The sequence below is a fragment of the Poecile atricapillus genome, chromosome 5 (assembly GCF_030490865.1).
Source record: "Poecile atricapillus isolate bPoeAtr1 chromosome 5, bPoeAtr1.hap1, whole genome shotgun sequence".
NCBI classification, from domain to species: domain Eukaryota; kingdom Metazoa; phylum Chordata; class Aves; order Passeriformes; family Paridae; genus Poecile; species Poecile atricapillus.
The window spans coordinates 23,188,285-23,209,264 of NC_081253.1; the positions used below are offsets into that span (position 1 = coordinate 23,188,285).

The 20,980-nt window shown below is 38.4% G+C and overlaps 1 protein-coding gene across 7 annotated transcripts in view; it reads right to left on the bottom strand.

The window, feature by feature from the left end:
* Window positions 1–20,767, bottom strand: part of SESTD1 (SEC14 and spectrin domain containing 1) — a 50,089-nt gene extending 29,322 nt beyond the window's left edge. The window contains exons 1-7 of one of the 7 annotated variants that reach the window (XM_058839759.1): window positions 20,658–20,767; window positions 17,092–17,154; window positions 16,327–16,429; window positions 8,167–8,246; window positions 5,702–5,810; window positions 2,815–2,905; window positions 748–861 (exon numbers count right to left, since the gene is read on the bottom strand). In XM_058839759.1, the coding sequence (XP_058695742.1) occupies window positions 748–861; window positions 2,815–2,905; window positions 5,702–5,810; window positions 8,167–8,221 (369 nt within the window). In that variant the 5' untranslated portion in view covers window positions 8,222–8,246; window positions 16,327–16,429; window positions 17,092–17,154; window positions 20,658–20,767. Of the gene's footprint in view, window positions 1–747; window positions 862–2,814; window positions 2,906–5,701; window positions 5,811–8,166; window positions 8,247–16,326; window positions 16,430–17,091; window positions 17,155–17,961; window positions 18,198–20,010; window positions 20,030–20,250; window positions 20,439–20,657 lie in introns of those variants that run through there. The other 6 variants (XM_058839765.1, XM_058839758.1, XM_058839761.1 and 3 more) reach the window with 6 other exon arrangements.
* Between the last annotated feature and the right edge of the window lie 213 nt (window positions 20,768–20,980).

A 20,980-nucleotide genomic window follows, 5' to 3' on the forward strand; every position in this document is an offset into this window, starting at 1 on the left:
TTCAACTTCTCATCTTGGATGTGGCTCCAAACAACATGCTTGTTTATAGAAGTGGGCACCACCACACTCATGTTTTTGATTAAAGACATTGTGACTGGGCTGCATGCTACATGCCTGTTGTAGTTCAAACAAGATTAGCTTAAAAAAATGTGTGGAAAGTTTGATGACACAGATATTTTCTAAAAAAACAGGGAAAACTGAGGTTTCCATTAACCTCCCAGACAGAGATAACAAGGGAATTGCTAATATTAGCGTGTAGTCTCTTGTACGCACTCTGCCTCTGTCAGCTTGTATTTGGCAAGGGATCTATAACCATTCCTGATGTCAAAGAACTCACAAAATGAGAGAAGATGCATGCAATATCAACAAGATATTTGTCAGAATGGTTACAGCTGTTAAAGTGACACCATACACCATGCATCTCAACAGCCTATTAGAGAAATCATGAAAAATTTCACACTAAATCCTGTACAACAGTTTCTGACTCAAAACACACAAAATATGTATAAAATAGCTTTATTTTCTTGCTAAGAAAAGAATTAAATTCCACACCTTTCCAAGTTAAGGATATTAAATTAATAAAATCTCATTAAAAATGGAAAAAGTTAAAAAGCCACAGTGGTTTGTTAAGGTTATCCACAAAGCATCTGGAATATAGCCATTTTGAAGACACTTTAGTTGTCATCCAATTATACCAATATTTCAGGAACAGTATTTTTGACTGAAGTTGACAAAAGCTCAACATACCTCAAAGCCAAGTCTATCTTTCTCTTTCCAAAAGCAGAAATGTGTAACCTTCTTATCCCAAAATTCATCTGGCTTTACTACACAAACAAGTGACACCTCAGCTGGAACAACATTCTGTAGAACAAATAAAAAAATAAGTAAAACATTCAAGATTAAACCTTCATTTTCCACAGAACTGAATTCCACTTAGATTTCATCAGTTATACAAGAATGTAAAAATTGCAGACAGTAATTGAAGTCTACTTCATCTACATCACATATTTGTTCCATCCTGCTTTGTAACATTGCACAAGATTTCACAGCAAACTGTGTCAAAACTGAAAATATAACCTCTTTACTCCCGGTCATAAGGACAAACCATTAGTCTATGCTGTGTTAGTACAGAAAAATTAACTATTGCCTAGATTTAATTTTATTTATGGTATTTCATTAAAAAGAAGAAATGTTGAAAACAAAGGTTTCCACCAATGTTATCTTCTATGTAGAAGGAAACTTCTATGTAGGAATCATAAAGTTAGAAAAAAAATTGTGTATTTGTTACCAGATCACATGTCAAGATCCTATCCTAAACTTTAGTACATATTACTTAGACTAAAATGAAAAGGTTGAATATTGACATTTCAACATATTAATTCATTAAAATACTAACAGGAAAGCATTTCTCAGACTAAATCAGTAATTTAATCTACTAAATTGATTTTATGATGTCCCACTGAACATAGATCACCCTAAACTCATCAGCTAGAGAAAAAGTTAAATAATCAGAGTAGTGATATAAAGGTGACACAACCCATGGGATTTCTCTTTAAATACCTAATTTTATTCATAAAAATTGAATTCAAAAGAAGTTAAAGAAATCAGCAACAAAAAATTCCATTCTTGTACCATTTAATGAACATGCAAAAACTTTACAAGTAGACAATATTTTGAACACAGAAGTGTTTTTGAGAAGTACACATGATGGAGCAGACAGGAATCTCATGTGATCTGCACAAGTGATCAATTAACATAGGAAAATCTTTATTGCTTCCTTCTCAAACTTAAAACACAGATGTGCAACCCATGTTTCTGCAAGCTTTGCAGAGGCAGGATGAGTGCTGCCAGGAAGCCAGGGAAATAAGGGTGTGGGCAAAGAGCTGACCTTCCCTACTAGCTGCAGTTCCCACCAACCCTCACAACCACACAGTGGCTGAAGCAAAACCCAGTCAAGATCATGATCTGAACACAAGGGACTATAACTCTATTAATAGCAAAACCATCTTGGTCAAGAATAGGTGAAAGACACCTTGGCACAGACTTCAAAACCCAGAAGCAACAATGACCCAGCAGGATGAAAAAAAAAAAAGAAATCATTCTTATATGACACACTTTCTGAGGTTCACCTAAGTCTGTGAGGAAAACTGCTCTGATAAAGAGGAACCACCTGTGCAGTAAGAAAGGTATTCTAGTATTCAAGTATTCTAATGTGCTAGAAATGCTGTATCTCGTATTTTCTTTGACCACTGAGACCAGAAAATAATCTATACTGTTCAGCAGAAATAAGACTCTGCTTGTAAGCCCACAGTTCTGAAGAGTTAAAATCTATTTTTTTAGAATTTTTTTTTATTGGAAATTGTAATTTTTCTTCTTCTACTTTTTGAAGTACACAGAACATAATTTGTGATTGGAATTATGATCCACAACTAAGTCAACTATTACCTATTGCACAGCGAACCAGGCAGTACAGCATATACTGCATCAAAACCTGCTCAGCTGCAATCTGTGTGAACTGCAGCCCTGGCAAATTACTACTACTCATAGCTGGTGATGCCAGGAGCATATTTCTGTAATTTTTTAACTAAAACTCAATTTCAGAAAAAGGTCTACAACTCTGTGTTCTCAGCATATAAAGAATTTGTCTTCCACTTGACTGAGCTGTAACATCTGCTTTTCAGAATTTCTTTCTGCTGCACAGAACTTGTCACAGAACCACATTTTAAGGAAATGACTGTCTCTACAATAACATAGCCATTGGTTCACATCCATAAAATTGATCAGTCAACTATGAATGTATAAATATTTATTTACCTGGAGCATTAACACAACTGTCTTTACCACGTTCCACTGAGATTTTCTGCCATCCACTATCACAGTGAATCCTCGAGCTTTACACTTCTCACTGAAAGAAAAAAAGAGCTTAGAAAATCATAAAATTCATTCCAACAAGTGTCATAACAGCTTTGGATTTCAAGCCTCCTGTAAAATACAACTACACAGCTTTTTTCCTTATAAAAACATGGTCTTATAAACCTTAAATTTATAATCTTCTAATTTTAATGCTCCAGCATATTATTAGATATTAAAATTACAATTTTTCAGTAGCACTGAAGTAACGTAATACAAGTATTTCTTTAAACTGTAGCAATTCTGAAAAGGTCTTATAACCATTAACTTGACAAAATCCTCAGAAAAGAGATCAATTTACAGTGTCATAAGGAAGGCAAAGGATGTCAGTTTTCACAAGGAGCATCCAGAAGAGGCTTGCAAGTGAGTCCATGGTTTAACATTAGTTACCACACTGGATATCATGTCCCAGGTTGAAATTCTTGTGTTGGCAAAGTTATAAGCAAATAAAATCCATGACATTTATGTGAGGTACGAAAGCATTATGTAATCTTTCCCAAATCTGCAATTACAAAACAAAGCTACTTCTGTGTTCTCCTTAGCTTACAAAAAACAAGGCATGCAACAGTAAGCATTATGTTTCACAACAAGAAATTAACTTATTTATTTTATGTTTAAGCTCAGCTTTGTCAGGCAAGGGGGGAAGACAAATTAATCTTGGAGTTAGGAAAAATTAATCAAACTTGGCTATTTAAACAGTCCATGAATGCTTTTGGTTTTAAGGAACCTCTAAGATCATACACATTATTTTTCTAGAAGCAGTCTGAACATTCAGGCTTCATGAGTTCAATTTGCAGTCAAACCCAACTCAAAAGGCACAGTACTATCGCTTTTAAGAGTAAGGTGAAGAGTGTTACTACAGCATCTTGAGGTATGACTTCCTTAGGCTCACTGGAACTGGGCAGTATCAGCATCTGCTCCTCTACTACTAACCTTATCAAAAACCCCAAGACCCAACAAAATACCAACCAGTCAAACTCAGAAGCAATCTACCACATCTAAAAAGTTTAGCCAATGCAAATGTTTGTATGCAAGGTAAAATAAAAAGTAAAAAGCTTGGTGATTTGAGCCACAATAGAGAGAATACACAAAGGAAGCAAACTTTAGTATGAACAGACAACATCATAATGTTGCCACTTTTATTCTTCTTCAGTTCTGAACAGACCTTTTTAGAATCCAAAAATTTTAAATACCATCAAAGAAAGGCATAACAGTAGACGTCAACACTAGGAATAAGTTGTCTGAAATTTTAGAATGGCTTTACACACATATTCCAAAGAAATTCTAACCAAGGCACTTTAAGCAGTTATGCCTCTCAAATTTTGGACACAGACAACAATCCACACTAGACTGCAGATCTCAAACCAGCTGTAGTAACATTGTATACCACGCACAGCTGAATTAAAAGTCAAATATATCACATTACCTTACATATAGAACTTGGGGAAAAAGGTAACATTAATGTTGCTTGGACAGCTATCTGGGTTTGGGGCAATATCCCTCCTCTAAGCCTTATTTTTCCCAAACAGTGTCCAGGCAAGTCTTTCCAGAACAAAAAAGAGAAGCGCATAGGTCAGAGTTTGCATTTCCCACTGAAAAACAACATGCAAACCAGAGCAACAATGATTTTTCCATACTGCCACCCTAGAAGAGAGGTATTTTTTTCCACAACTGGCACAGAGCATTAAATGTGGGAACACTGACTTCACTTTCAAACAGATTTCCCAGTTTCTGCTGAGTACAAAGAGCACTTTGGTTGAGCTTTTAGACAGTTATTGTTACACTAATATATGAAAAGACATACATCAGGATGAGACTGTGGAATAATTAATGCTTACTAGAACAAGAATGCCTGCATCTGTTCCATAAATATGGCCAAGTCCTTAAGTCAATGACATGACTAGTGTGGATGACCATTTGGTGTTTCATCACTTTACAAAACACAACAAGCTGTTTGAAAAACCCTAAAACTTACACAACTGAAATGTTGTGCAGTATATTCATATACCTACTTAAGTTTTACTTTTAAATAATTTGAATTTATTCTTTGCTTCTCTCTCATTGATCACGATTTTTTAAAGTCTTACCTACAAAAAAAACCCCAACTTTGGATCCTTTAACTGTGTTTTATAAACATTTATAGATTACAATATTCCAAGTACACTGGATATCTTTAGGCCATTGTTGCTCTGCTTCCAGAAGAGAAATTTGAAAAGATACAAAAGCAAACATTTATCTATAAGCTGGCATTGGTACATACACAGAACTTGAACAACAATAATTTTATAGCAAGCTGTGGATTACAGGATACGCAAGTTGTCAGACAGCACATGTCAGCAGTACCACGAGCTGCTCACTAACCTCGGTAAGACTGTATTTTTAAACTTACTGCACTTTTAAACTGAAGCCTTACAAGCTACAAAGCCTAGGCACGTAGCACAGAAAGGGTAATGGGCAATGCTGCCCTTGCAAGCTTAGGAGTTTGATTGGGATGGCTCATTAATTTACTTAGCAATTTAAGTGCACTGTCATTAAAAAGAAATTATGAAAAAAGCTATTCCAAGAAAGGAGAACATAAGGACATAAAAGGACGCAGACAAGCCTCAGTACATATCGCTTAGCTTATTGGGATGTGTGCTTCTAACTCAGTCAGACAGTATCACATTCTAAACAAACATTTACATAAAATTAATTTGGTAAAGAAGAGCAAATAAAATTAAAAGCAATAGAAAGATTCCTTCTACAACCAGGAGAAAAAACCCAGCTCTGAACAGAATGTCTTCCAAATCACCTTGGTATACTTAGAAGATAGTCTAGTGTGACACTCAGCTCATCCATACTCGTCTGTTCAAGGCATAATGGAATCGTCAGAATGAGGCCACTTCTTCTGTCCTTCCCTCCTGTTTCAGAAAGAAAAAGTAATTACAAAATTAATCTGATGAGGTTTAAGCTGAAGAAATACTTTGCAATTAAGTCGTCTCAAACTTCATCATAAAAACAATCTTGATAAGAATTCTCCCCATCCATGAGGTGCATGCAAGATAATGAACAAACACTATTTACACAACGTATGTTAGAATCTTAATTGCAACGGGCTTTTTTCTTGTTTCTAAAGCTGTGCAAACTCTCTAAATTTGGAGTTCTAAAGATCCACTTATACAAAGATATTTTCCACATTTTTGTAAAGGACCTACTGCTTTCAGTGGTCCACTGCAGTGGTTGTGTTCCCCTCCTTTCCTCTCCTTTGGGAGAGAATTGTTGCTGGAAAACAGCTTCAAACTTTTTAATAACTGTATTTCTAAACTGATGAATTGAAGAGTGGTGCTGTATGAGAAAGGACAAATGGACAGATGCTTCCAGCAGAAACAATCTAAAGCAGTTATTTACAGACTGTCCACCCCTGTTTCTGAATGGCAGAAAGCCTTAAAATTGGAGTGAAGAAACAGAGAAAAAGGAAAAATGCTTGGATTTAAACAGCATTTGCTGAACTGACTAAACAAAACACAACTTAAATCCCAGAAATACAATCTCTTGACATTTCACAAAAAGACCACAATAATTATCTAAATTATCACTTCATGACAAGTCATTTTGTGTAACAACTGACAGGTTTATCCCCCAGCTTGTAAACACTGCTAAGGAAAGCAACTGAGAGCATCACAAAAGAGAAAAGAAGAAAAGAATAGTTTTTTTCAGTTCATTTTGCACCAAAGTTGTTGTTCAAGGCTTTTTGTTGACTTAGGAGCTTACGTTTTCTTCAATGCTACATGTTATGATTTATCAACATGAAAGCTACACCAGCAATAGACTTCCATTGGAAACTACCGTTTTGCTTCCAGAAATCAACAGGCAGAATCAACATTATTTGTACCAATTTAACTCTAAAAAGACAGCAGAATTCAGCACATAAACACTGCACGACACTTTCCTAAAATATTACTTTTCTGAGTATATGTTTTTAATCATTAATGAAACTATTATCAATCTATGTGGAGTAAAATTGATGTAAAGAGACATGATGAACTGATTTGTGTCTGTCAAGTTACTTACACTGAAGAAGTTAAAAACTGCTGCATCAAGCTTTACTATTCATTAAATTAAAGCACTGACTAATACTAAACAATTCCAAAATGATCAAACCTGCTTAGAAATACGTAGGTTCAAAATGGCTTCCAGCATTTAAAATGCCACTCAATAAATTACATTCCACTAAGAATGTCTGTATTTTGAAATGGATCAGGCAGCTTTAATAGCAATTTGAATATGCACTCTAATTAATGAGAATATCCCCTTGCAATATAGTGCTGAACAACCAACTCACTACACATCTGCTATTACTGTGGAAGAACTGTCCCAGGCTTTAATGTGAGTTGAGTTTTAGGGGTCAGATTATCTTTAAAAAGGAATTGTTATATTTGCAATTGCTGTGGAAAGTGGGAAAATTCAAAGCAAAATAAATTCTCTTAACAAAAAGAACAGGTTTTGCTTCTCAGGTGACTGGAGCAGGTTAAGCTAGACTGGATAAAAACATAAACTAAAATAAACGAAACCAGAAGAATATTTATGGGAACACTTGTCAATTTTTCAAGTTGACAAGTGTTCTGTAAGTTACCTACCTACACTAGATCAGAAACTCAAACACCAAGAACTAACACAGCTATCTACAACAGAAGTGAAGCCAACAAGAGAATGCCATTCCCCATCTGAAGCATTCCTTTTATTTTTTTTTCCTGGCAGATGGAGGAGAAAAAGTTACCTTCAACATAAGATTTAGGAAGTTTTAATAAATACAATGACAATTATAGCCTTCCCTGAATTAACTAATTGGCAATAATCAAACTGTTGCAATGCATGGCTAATTCTGCTTCCACGTGTTTCTATGTTGGAGAAAAGACAGGTGAAAAGGAAAGAAAAATTTTCTACAGAAAATCCTGAAAATATTCACTCTGTTTCTCTAAAACCAAAAAACCAAACCAGCAAGGATTATTTCTGGATGTCTATTAAATCATCAGTCTCTTACATATAGACTGAAACTTCTTAAAATCTTTGCAGGCTGAGCTACAGGCTACAGCAAAACAAGTCCTAAACACCAACAGCTTGCCTACTAAAGGGCTCAAGAGATTCTTTTGGAATATGACAAAGCACTAACCAACAATATATTTTTGTTAAATACATCTAGCAAATACAAATAAACAACTTAAATGTCCCATCCAAATTATGTAGGGTGGAATCAGTTGAGCAAAACTGAAATTGTACCTGATAGAAATGCCAATTTTTTCTTCAGAATGGGTAATATTACTGACGCTTCCATTCTACTTCAGCTATTTTTCACAGCTCTGAAACACAAGAAGTTGAAACTGTCAAGCATGGGAAATAAATTACAGTGTTTCACAGTGTTACACTTTAGTATCTTTCTGAAGGAAGAACAGAACACTGTAACCAAAATCTAAAATACTGTAAAAACTTAAGAAAAAACATCATTGTAAGCATTTATCCATACAAATATTTAATTAGAAATTTCTTTTCCTCATTGTGGGGGAACAAACAGTCCAACCCTGAAAATCAAAGCAGAATCTTAACCAAGGACAACAAGATAATTTAGATAAAATCCTATTTCCCAACCCTAATAAACTACAATTAATTTACAGGTAGGTCATCTGTTTGCCCATTCAGATGTAAAATAAGTGCAAGTAGGATTGTGCTTTTGCAGAGTCTGGTATTAGCAAGAACATAAAAATTATTTTAATATGTTATGCTACATTTCTGTCAGGACACTGCCATTAGCAGGGCTTCAGCTGAAGAAAAACATCCAACAGTTCGAATAACTATGTCCTACCTATAATCTACACCTGGAAATGCTCCTGCTTCTTTTGCCTCCTCCTTACCCTCATGCAACTTTTATCACACTGTGAACTCCACTGTGATGAAGATTTTTTGCTTCACTGACAATTCCACAGGATGCCTGCACTGAACCTCCTCTTCCAGCCTACACAAAGTAGGAACTGGCATCTGCTTGTAACTTTCTGAGGTCCTACTTCCACAGATCAATCCATATAATTAAAAAACTTAATTCCGCTTGGAAATACACAATTCAAGATATGTGCCAATATCCAGTCAAAATAAAAACAGATCAAAATTGAAATTTTTTTTGTTTTCATTCCAGGCCCAGGGCTTCAGACTGCAATCTGGAACTCTCCCTCTGGATACTTCAGAATGCACATAAAGAGAACTTTTTTTTCCTGGCATGGGGGAATTTAACTGAATAAAAAGTATAAATTACTTAGGAAAACAAAAAATTAAAAAAATAAAACCCAAAAAATCCAGAGAAATCCAAATAGCCTGAGGAAAAATAGTTATTTATTTTTATGTTAAAACAATGAGCTTCATAACAAATAAAAAAAACTATCATCAAATTATTATAAAAAAGAAAAAATTTCAACCACTTTTTACTGTCTCTTCCTGTTCCAATGTGTAAAGTGTCACAAGGTTCATTCCCATCTCTTATCCCAATATCTCCATACTGAGGTGTAATTTTTGCCAATTATATAAAATTCACGCTTCACATATTACAGAAGGAAACAAACAACTTTCAGTTCTCTCAGGAAAGTGAGTCCCATGACAGCCTGCACTTTGAACAACTACTCAAAAAAGCATCCTATTAAAGCTCCCTGTGTGCTTTAGACAAAGATTTGTAGTTATTTGTTGCATAAAACACAAAATTCAAGAATTACTCAGGCAGTCATTTTTGTCTCTCTAACCACTCTGTAAGCTTTTTAATTTCGGCAGTTCTCTTTATTTTCCTTTTCTTAAGATGTGGAACACATACCTGAATGATTTTTCCCCCTCCTCCCCAAGTTACATTTCCAAATTATTACAAATGCCTCTTTATTATAATCAATGAATGAAGTTCAAACCTACACACACTTCATTATCTTCACACTTTCACACAGGAACAAAAGTCTGCATCAACTTACTGACTCTAGGGAACATGTTTCTCTGCTGTTCTGAAAAGACCTATTTATTTAATATGAAAGCATCGCTTGGCTTTCTGCCACAGCAGTGGCACTGTCCATGGATCAAAATAGTTCTTTTATTCAGTATTTCCTGGAACCAAAGGAAGCATTCTGTTCAGAGTGGAGGGAGGTGAGTCAGACCAGTTAGAACAACTGCTGGTAATTCCAAACACCTAGCCTTTGTTCCAGAAACTCCTGAAGTTTACAATTACCTCTCTTTTGTGAGAGCTTTGATAGGTTTCATCTAGAAGAAAACTCTCACAAGAGCAGGTTATCAGAACATACCAGAAAAAAAAAACTTCACATTTAAAAAACAAGCTTAGCATTCTTCTCTATTTTTGTCATCCAAAGAGTCTCAGGATGAATTAAACAAAATGCCTTTTTTAATATTGGAAAGTGAAACCATTTCAAGAAAGCTGGGAATCTACTTTCCAATGAGAGCTACTAAAGGTGTTTTGAAAAGGTACACTGTTTTTTACCTTTGCAATGTATTTAGATCTACAAAATATATATAGTCTTCAATTTGTTGGAGGAAGGCAAAATGGCAGGCTCCTAAAATTTTCCATCAAGCTCTCAATTTAGCATGAGGAAAGAGAGATTTGTTGCTTAATAAATAGCTTTCACCATTTAGCTGAAAGAAACATATTCAGTGTCTATTCATCAATAAAAAAAACCACATTTGGTTTCATTAAACACAGAAAAGCTACAGAAGAAAAACAAAAGCACTGAAGAGAACAGATTTCAGTGAGGAAAGTGAAATACTTCAGGAAGCTGTATTTTAACCCTTTCAAATCAAAAGACAACTTTTTTTTTTGCTGAAATGTTGCAGATATGAAACAAATAAAGAGGTTAAATTTGTTTGCTGTATTTCAGAAAATCTAGAGTGCTGTATGGCCACCTAGAATCTACTTCACCATAATATCATAAAATACCATATACCAATCTGTAGAACTTTTAGTTCTTTCATTCAACATATTTCCTGGACACATTCAATACACTTTGAAGAACCTCACTGAACCTGTCTAGAACATAGAACATGACATAGGCTTCCAGGTTATTAAATCAGTATAGCAATGTCAGTCTCCAACAAGGTATTCATTCTTTTGAAGATTTCCACAAGAAGGTGGCAACACTAAATTTGTATAATACTTGTATTTAAACCTAAATATTTGAAAGGCATTCCAGTGTAATAGAAAACTCTTCCAATTCCTCCTTGACAAGCAGAAACTAATACTATTTGTGGAGAAAATTCTCTCACATCCAAACAACATGAAATATGTATACATTAAGGAGAGAATGGGAAATAGTAAACAAATAGTCAAAAAAGATTACAGAATGGGTAAAAATGCAAACAATATTTCAGGCTGCACTCCAATGTGAAATCAAATCACAACTTAGTAGGCTGCATCCTCTATCATTACTAGACTCTGGAATGACTGTAAATTGCAATGTTTTACTCCACACATCACAAAATTTCTAAAGTTCTTCCAAAACCAAAAAACAACCAAAACAAAAAAACCAAACCCACCCCCAACAAATAAAAATAAAAAAACAAACCCAAAAAACCCCAAACAAAAGAACAAAGAAAAAATCCAGCCAAAAATAAAAAAAACCTCACACAATCTAAGTACTATGTGTAATTCATCAAAGTGCAAAATTTCTGATGAATAGAAAGTTTTGCCTGCATTTTGTGCTGCCCATCTTCATTGTCACTGAATTAAAAAATTAAATAAGAACCAATGTCCCAACACTATTTAAAGCCATTATAAAAGTCTATTTAAGACAGGGGAAGAGGAGCAGGTTGACTAGACAACTAGAAGGAAGATGTCAGAGAGCTCTCCTGCAAGTAACAGGTGTTTTCTTTCTAAGCAACCCAGAAGAAACCACTGCTCCAAAACATTAACAATTAAAACAAATTCAGGCTTAATAAGCATTAATATTAACATGTTTATTCATGTTTATTAGACCTGAAACCTTTAATACTCTCAGTACATGGTTTTTCTCCAAAAAGGTCTTGAAATGGGTTAGTCTGCACATGAGCATCTGTTGCAAGATTCAAAGAACAAGTTCTTTCTTCAGTCCTTTAGCATGTATCTCACAAGAGCATGTAGCTGGTCTGTTAAGCACAGGACTACAAGCAAGAAAAAAAGAATCTGGTTTCTATTCCCTGTTCTGCTATGAAATATACATATGGCTTTCAGCAAGTCATTTATCCTTTTTAGTCTCCATTCAGTTCCTCCATTTAATTCTCTTTTTACAAGAGTATTGTGATGTTTAATTCATTAATGTTTTTGAAGACTTGAGAGATTAGAAGGAGCTCCACAAATCTGCCTATAAATAACCAAGGAGCAGATGGGCAGCTATATTCAAAACTGTAGCAGCTTGCAAGTCCATGCAGAAACAATAGCACAAATAACAATAGACATTCTGAAGTACCAGAGGAAAAAAGTCTCAAATCATACAGATTGAAAACACTTTTTCTTTTAGATCAATTTTGAATTGCAGACCTTCAAAATTAACATCTTCATTCTCTGAATCCAGCATGCAGGCTTTTTCAGATGCTAACTTCAACCCACAAAGCATTACCCTCTTTTTCCCTGAATCAGCTTAAAACTAGTTAATCTGTTCCACACAGAAATAAAATCCACATGTAAAAGACAGGAATAAAGCTGAGTATCACAATTATCTATGTAGATTATTATTTCACCTTCCTTTAAAGCTACATTAAAGGATGTCATCTCTCCCACAGCAAAGCTGTACAAAGAGAGAACACAAACGAAGGTGTCTCCAGGGCTGATGCCCCAGGGTAATTTGAGAAGCACAAATCTGCCACAAAAGTAGAAAAAGTCTGTAAATATTTATTAGTTAATGCTGTCTTCAATTAAAAAGCACCTGGAAATCAGCTACTCAGCTGAACAGTTTCAAAATAACAATAAAACTTGACAGATGAACATCAGCTTACATACGCAAACAGTGTTTGGTCTTTACTCTTTGAGATATTATGAGCAGCACTAATATTTAACATTAGAGCCCTCAGGAGAAAAGGTATCTTCAGATATTTAAGGATGATCAAATATTTTTTTTTTCTTTTTCAACCACTTTTGTATTTTTAATTTTTTTACTATCTGTAAAAACTATCCAAAAAAAGCCCACGGAAGTTTTATACTATGTCTGAAGTTGCACACAACAAAAATATTCCTGATCTTCTGCAACCTGCCAATTTATACTAAAGAAGTCAGAAAATAAGAAACACAGACTAATTTCATGAGTTTGTAAGCTTCTTCAATTTTAAAGCAAGATGCAACCATACAGTGCCATTTCCATTACACATGCACAGTTAGTACCCTAACTCAGCAACTTGCCACGGCAGTTCAATGGACACGATGAAAATTTACTCTGACTTGGGTTAAAGCTGAGGTTAACAGCATGCTAAAGCCATGATCCAAAAGCACATTGTCACAGCCACAACAAATTTAAGCTTGGAAAAATTCCAATTCCACTACTTTTTCACTGGAAGGTTCAAATCTTAACTTGTCTTCTAACTAAAGATAGTAAGAGAATTCAGAAGAACTGTCTGTTAAACTACTTCTTCTATTTAACTCATCTTCCGTATTCATTTCCCACCCCTTTTCAACCCCTCAACACTCTATGAAAAGCAAAATAAAAAGACAAGCATCAAAAGGAAGTGATGAGCAATATAACGAATAGCAAACCAGCAACTGGAGAACAGGTGAGTAAGAGGTTATGCCATCTGAAAAGAAAAAGGCATTGTGTGTATGAGTTCTAACTTTGATCATGGTCAGCTATTCATTTCACACAAAGGCAGAGCTCTTCCTCAGACTTCAAGCAAGTGCCAGAGGGAAAAAAAGGAAGAGGACCAAGCACAGAAACAAAGTAACCAGGGCTGCACAGCAATACCTGCATGTACAGCTGTGAGACACAATCCCAACACCTCAGTCTTTCCATACAAGGCCAGCCCCAGGATACAGTGCAGCAATGAGCAGACTCTCAAAGAACAGCACTCCTTGGACTCACTGGCCATGTTCAGAGAGCAAACCTGCCCAGCCCAAAGGAACACGTGCAGACATTCCTAACAACGCTGAAACACGTGACATCAAAGATGGCAGCTTGCTAGAGTTTTCTACCCTTTCCAGGCTCAGCCCAAGCCAAACACATGGTCTATACTAAGTTATAGCAGTTTTCAGTCTTCTTTAATCTAGAATAGGAGAGAAAATAAGCCACAGGTTTTGGATGCATCTCCATACTCCCTTTTGTGCAACATCCCTGCCACTTATTGCCATTCTCTCACATACAGTGAGAGATACCATATACCTTCCTGCAGAACCCTACAGCTTGCCCACCAGCATCAGAGGACCAATACACCTCATACCCTGCTTCCCTTACAATAGGCAGCCAAAACAGCAGAAGTTGCAGTCACCTGGTACAGTCCCATCTCACTTAACACTATCAAGTGACTACAGAATACATAAAACTATGCAAGTTGAGAGGCTTCTTCTTTTACCACTTTCTCCATAGAAATATGTCAATTGAAATGCTATGTTCAAAGCATAGCTGAGACATTTTCTCTTCCTCATTACACTGCACTAAAATTCATTAAAAGAAATACTTATTTTTAGGTAATTTTCCTTAGTCAGAAGTCACATGGGAACAGTACAGAATCACATGCATTGCAAATTCTACCACAGAAATACTTTGTGAGGTTAGGGGGAAGTAAAATAACCTATAGACAATAATAAAAAAATAAAATTACACAGTCCTTTCTTAGCTCCCTCTTCTTAAAAAAACAATGAAACACCAAACACAAAAACCTCCAACAAACAAAACAAAACCAACATACAAGTCACAAGTGCTTAGAAAAATAAATACTTCATCATCAGATCTTTAAGGAACTGTCCAAAACCAGTTTGTGATGAAAGATCAGAAAGCTCCTATGCTTCATTAAAAGAACTAGGACTGTGGATGGAATGAGATTGGAGAATCCAGGCCATGAGTAGACAAGTCAAAAGACAAACAGCTGCACTGATGAGTGCAACTGCTAGCAGTCTGGAACAAATGAAAAACACTTTCCTCTAGGGTGCAAGACTAGAACTTCTTGTTCTTTTTGCAACACTTATATAAGAAAACAATCTACCACTTCATAACAATACACATATTTGGCATAGGTTACAAGTGCATGTGGCTCAGGGCCTCAGGATTCAATTCCCAGCTCAGTATAGCGACACTCAACTGAGTGGAAGCAAAAAGAAATGCTCCCCCTACACCAAAAGCCATCTCGTGCAGCAGACACAAAAGCAGTCATCCTTTTGGAGTGAAGAAAACTGACTAAAACAAGATGACCGTGAAGGAATGGCTAATAAAAAGTCTGTTTACAAATTCCTAAAACTCTGGAGTTGCTATCTGATCAAAAAGTTATTAGGTGAAGAGTATGGTTTTGTGTGGACCTTGAAACACACTGAACAATTTCCTCTGGCCAAAAAAAAAATAATAAAAATTACTGTGTTCCCCCATCATCCTGCACAATACACAAAGTATCCATGAGAAGGGTAATAATAAAAATCCCTTCAATAAGATATAAATAACTTGAAAATTTTGCTAATGTTAATCAAATATCAAAGTACAAGAACATTGAAATATTCCAGATCTGGTAAATAAATACCTTGTTCACATATTTCAGAAATCCATTAATTCACTGCTGTACAAAGAAGAAAAAAATTATCTAAGATGTCTTTAAATTAGTGGGTGCAGGAGAAATAAATCTTGACTTTCATGAATGTCTTCAGTTTTTGTACTCAGATTAAAAATTCTGAACATTTCAACTACAAATCACAAATTAAATCCAGCAACCACCTGCAGTAATCACAGCACCTCTCCCTCTCTTACCCCCTCAAAATAAAACATGTAGCTTTCCACTACCAATGAATAAATCAATAAACAAATGGTCACATGCTTCAGAGAATATAAAATCAAGCTCTCTAAGCTGCTCCCTGGAGCACCCTGCATAGATGCAGCACTCATACATTTTCCAATTATACTGTTTTCTAGGGTCAAGAGAGAATGCAAAATGAAAGAATTAGCAAACAGAGCACCAACAGAGAAAAAACAGACAACCTGCACTGAGGTCTCAAGTTCAGCCATAAATACCATTTAGTGACCAAAACGTCAGGCTAACATCAAACCCATTTATCTTAATCTTCCAACACTTTTGGTTTTTTTTAGCCTTACTTGGTCTGGTCAACACTCATCCTTCATGATACCTCACTAAGAACACATCCCAAATACAACTCTGACAACATCACAGGAATTTATCTTGGCTTTGAATTCTCAAGTACCTACCACATCTATCTCCCTTGAATTATTGTTTCTGCAAAGCCCTAAGTCATACCTTCATCTCCTCTTAACTATTGTAATTTCCTTCTTAAAGGGTTCTTTATGTCCCAGCATTCCAAACTTCAGCTTGTCCAAAATGCAGCAGTTCATCTTCTCACCTGGAAACAGGAAAACAACACTCCAGATTGATTTTCACTTGCTTCCTTGCTGAGTTTAGCATCTGCTATAAGGTTATCCTCACTTCAAAAATCTCTCACTCTTATTTAGTCTGAAGAAACATGCCAACACATTTTTCTACTTGCTCAATCAAGGTTCCCAAGTCTCTCATTTATCTTCCTGCACAAACTTATCAACACCATCAGAGCAGCAACAATTACCTCGATGCTATTAAAACTTTCTTCCTTACTCTCATCCACTATCACAGAACCCCCTTAAAAGTAGAATTCACTTATCTCCAGTCTTACACTTAAACACCCCCTAACACATTTGCAGCTACTCCTCTCCTTGTGAGACACTACCACTACGTGAGACAGTAACACAAGCTGCACTGTAAGCTGCATGGCCAAACAATGTCATTTAATATCAGTTTTGTTTACGTTATAGTGCTTTTTAAAGCCTTTTAAGAAGTCACAAAATGAACACAAAGTAAAGCAGGTAAGTTAAAGAAGGCATGAGTTAAACCTAAGTAAGTCTCTACAAAACCAACTGTAAAGATGATGTTCTAGGCAGTATATTCACCAGTATCAAAGCTTCCTAAGAACCACATATAACACTCAAAAATTATAAAGATTTATTTTTGGAAGAGACCTATCTTACTTACCATTGGTACTGGAATGCAAAATTGTCTGCTAGGGTTACAAGTTTGAGCTCCAGATCCTGGGTTCTGTAAATTTAAATGAAAAAGCATTTGACAATATTTTTTTTTATTTTGCTACTCAATCTAAAACTTCATTTCCCTGGAGGTTGAAAACAAGAGTTTCTCACAGAGCTACATGATAGGGGAGTCAACATTTCCGTTGTATATTCACAAATACTAGTAAGCTAGGCATTTGAGTTTAGTGGGACAGCAGGAATCCTGTGCTTTCTACCAAAACATATGGTAGACATCAACATTGTTTATAGTTAGCAGGCAATGCTCCTGAGGCAGCACCGGAAGCAGCAGGAAAGTAACAAGAACCAGAATCCCTGTAGTATGCTTTCAATCAGAGGTAACCTACACGGAGTTTTAGGCTAAACTGAAAATACAACAGTGTTAGTAGATTTTTTGTGAAGAGGAACAAGGTATTCTTACAAAGGTATTCACCGCTATAAATTTAAAACAGGCAAAGTGTAACTTGAATAAGGAAATATAAATAGCCCCTCTTTGAAGAAGACACAGAATTAACGTACAAGCATCAAACATTAAACCTCAGCGAATGCTATAGGACTTGCATGAAATCTTGTAACTTGATCAAATTCCACCCATGAAATGAAAACCAACAACAAAACCCCAAAAGTTCAAATTAGTGTATACTGTGTAAAAGGCAAAACCAAGAGGACAAACACACTTCACCGGTTTCACAGTAATTCTGATAGATCGGTCATTATAGTAATCTAACTCACACTAAATTTTAAATTAAAAACACCCTTCTATTAAAGGAAGTTTTCTAGTCAGCCTCAAAAAGATGGGAGAGAAGGCAAGAGGACCCACCTTTAGATTGGAAACAAAAATACACACAGCAAGTCCTTGGGACGCACTGGAAATCCTGCAACTTCATCTCCAGGGTAGACTACCTACTTTATCAGAAGCTGCCTGTTGAAGGTGTTCTGTATTTCCCCACCCATCATCACTGGGAAATAAATGTGTTCCTCTTTATAATCTATTCCTAAAGATAACTGACAGTTAGGTAGCACTGTATCTAAGTTCTTAGAGAAATTCCTCTGGTTTCCCTTCCCACTACCACTCTCAAGCAACAGCCAACTGAAACTGAGCTGAACTTCACCTGACTCCTTTTTTTTTTGTTGACAGAAAATGACAAAACTATGTAAATTTCCCCTGTTTACATAAGCTTTACTGAGGAATTTGAATCCATAGCCAATTTAGAATTGCAGCCTGCAACTCAATGAGACATCACACCAGTTTTTCCTACACTGAATGTTCTTATAAGAGATTTTTAAAAATACATCTATTTCCTTCTCTTAAATTGTATTTCTAGGAAAACTGACATTACCAATCAATTAAACTTTAAATTAAAATATCATCTATTATCATACTATTCCAGGGAAAACAGTCATCTGAGATGATTTTACAGGACTCTTCAAGCAGCAATCTGTGACATAAAGAATTATACAAAATCCTAAAATCCACCCCTAAAACCACATTGTAATTACTCAAGTTTTGGTGGAAGATTTTCACAGAATCACAGGATTATTAAGATTAGAAGGAACCTCTGGAGATCATCTATTTGAATGGTTCTAATGGAACCCTATTTGGGGACATTCCTGTGTAACTGCTGATGGTGACCCAGCCTAGGCAGGGGGTTTGGATGTCTCCAGAGAGGAAGACTCCAGAATCTCCCTGAGCAGCCTGTTCCAGTGCTCTGCCTCATTGCTCTCCTGAAAAAGCAAGGCATGACCAGCATCTCACCAAGCCATAGGCCTCTCTGAGCAAGCTTCAGCTCTATTCTGTAGTCCACCTTCCTCCTTTTCCCTCCTAAGTTTCTGCTTGGTACAGATAATAGCATTAGGACTATAAATGCTCACATTCAGACAAAGGTGAACACTTATTAGTACAGCAATTAATAAACCATCAGTAATCCTATAATGTAGTAACAGTATTCATTATTTAGTATACATTGAATCTTAGCAGTCACAGATGTCACAGAAGGGAGAAGAGAGGGAAAAACCCAGTAGTTCCTCATCACAGTGAGTTTTAATGCATGAACAAAGTCAAGATCCAATTGTGAGCACACTGCAGACACTGCAATACTAAAAATGGAGAGGACCAATATTTCCTTTGGGATGCAGAAAGATGAGAGAGCAACCGACAAAAGCATCTATTAATACATATCTACATAAACCTCACCAATTTTGCTCATGAAAAAACTTACAAAAAGTCAAAAAAATAAAGAACCACTCTCCTTTAATTGTTTCCACGCTTGCTTCCATAAACTCGTTTAAATTCTTTCACAAAAACAGTGCTTTAAAGCATCGCCTTCGTACAATTGCCTGGCGAAAAAGCTCTATTAGGGGGTCGCAAGGGACACTACAATTATGGAGGAGAAGGCAAAACTGCTGGACAATAGACCTGTCAAAAATCAAAGAAAGGGTAACCACAGCTATGAGCAACCACGTCTTCAGCAGTGAATCAGCTTCCCGACCAGGCAGAGCTTCCAGAAACCCAGGAGCGCCCGACGCCGCGGCAGTGACACGGCCGTGACTCGTCCCCAGCCCGCCGCCGGACTGACCAGCTGCCACGCTCCGCCAAAAATCCCCACCGGGAGCCGAGCGGCTCCGCGAGCCTGGGGAGCCGAATCCGGCCCCCGCCTGCCTCCGGCTGGCTCCCCTTGCCCGAACCCCTCTCTTTCCTCGCCGGGCCTGCCGCGACACCCGCGGCGGGGCCCGCCGGGAGGGGCGGCCGCCCTCCCGCGCCCGCACAAAGGCAAAAGCTCCGCCAGCGGCGGCCACTCGGGAGCCCCCCTGGGGAGCCCCCCCGCCGCCGCGGCCGCGTCTGTAGCGGCGGCACGAACAATGCCCGAACCTGTTGCGCGGGCTCCCCCGGGCCGCTCACCCCAGCGCGGGGTGCGAGCTCGCAGCCGGGGCTGCCGTGCAGCACGGCCCCGCCACCGCCGCCCCGGGAGAGCCGCAGCCGCCGCCGCCCGCCACAGCGGAGCGCCCCGCGGCGCCGCCCGCGAACAAAGCGCGGCCAGGCCGCAGGGCCTGCGCCGCCCTCCGCGGGGCTGGGGCCGGGGCAGAGCCGCTCCGGAGCGCGGGTGCTTACCCGATGCGGCGCTGCGGGTGCCCGGGCTGGGAGGACGCGGGGCGGAGCCCGGACCCGCCCGCTCCGGCCGGGCTGCGGTGGCTAACCTCGGCCGCCTCGCACCGCCTCGCTCGCCCGGCGGCAGCCCCTGGGGACGGGGGTGGCTCCGACCCCTCCTCCGTCGGCAAGGAGACGGCGAGCGCCGGGCGCTGGCGGGCCCGCCCCCGCTCCGCTGCCCTCGCTCAGCGCCGCCCCCGCCGCGGGCGCGGAGCCGCCGCACCGCCCGCCCGCCCCTCGCGGAGCCGCCGCGGCCGCTCGGGCCGCCCCGCCCCGCCGGGAGACAATGCGGCCGGGCCCAGCGCTGCGCCCGCGGGCCGCGACACCGCCCGGCACGGGACCCCGCAGCTACGGAGGGTCGTGGTAAATACCCGGCGTGGGACGAGTCTGTCCGGCTGCGGAGTTTGTAACGCTGGCAGCCGCGTTAAGATAGCAGTGCTCTCGCTCTGCTCTTTGTGGGGAACCGCTCTGAGTGCGAGCCCAGAGGTTCCCAGGTGAACGCTGGGAGTGCCTCAGGCAAGTGTCGGCTGTCCCCAGGGCTCTTCGCCAGCAGTGTTTGAGCACTCAGTATCCCAGAATATCCTGAGCTGGAAGGGACCCACGAGATTCTTCTGGTTCAGTTCAGCAGTGACGTGTATTTTGTTTCCCCTCCGATGGCAGATAATAGCCCATTGTCTGTCTTGGCTCCTGGGCA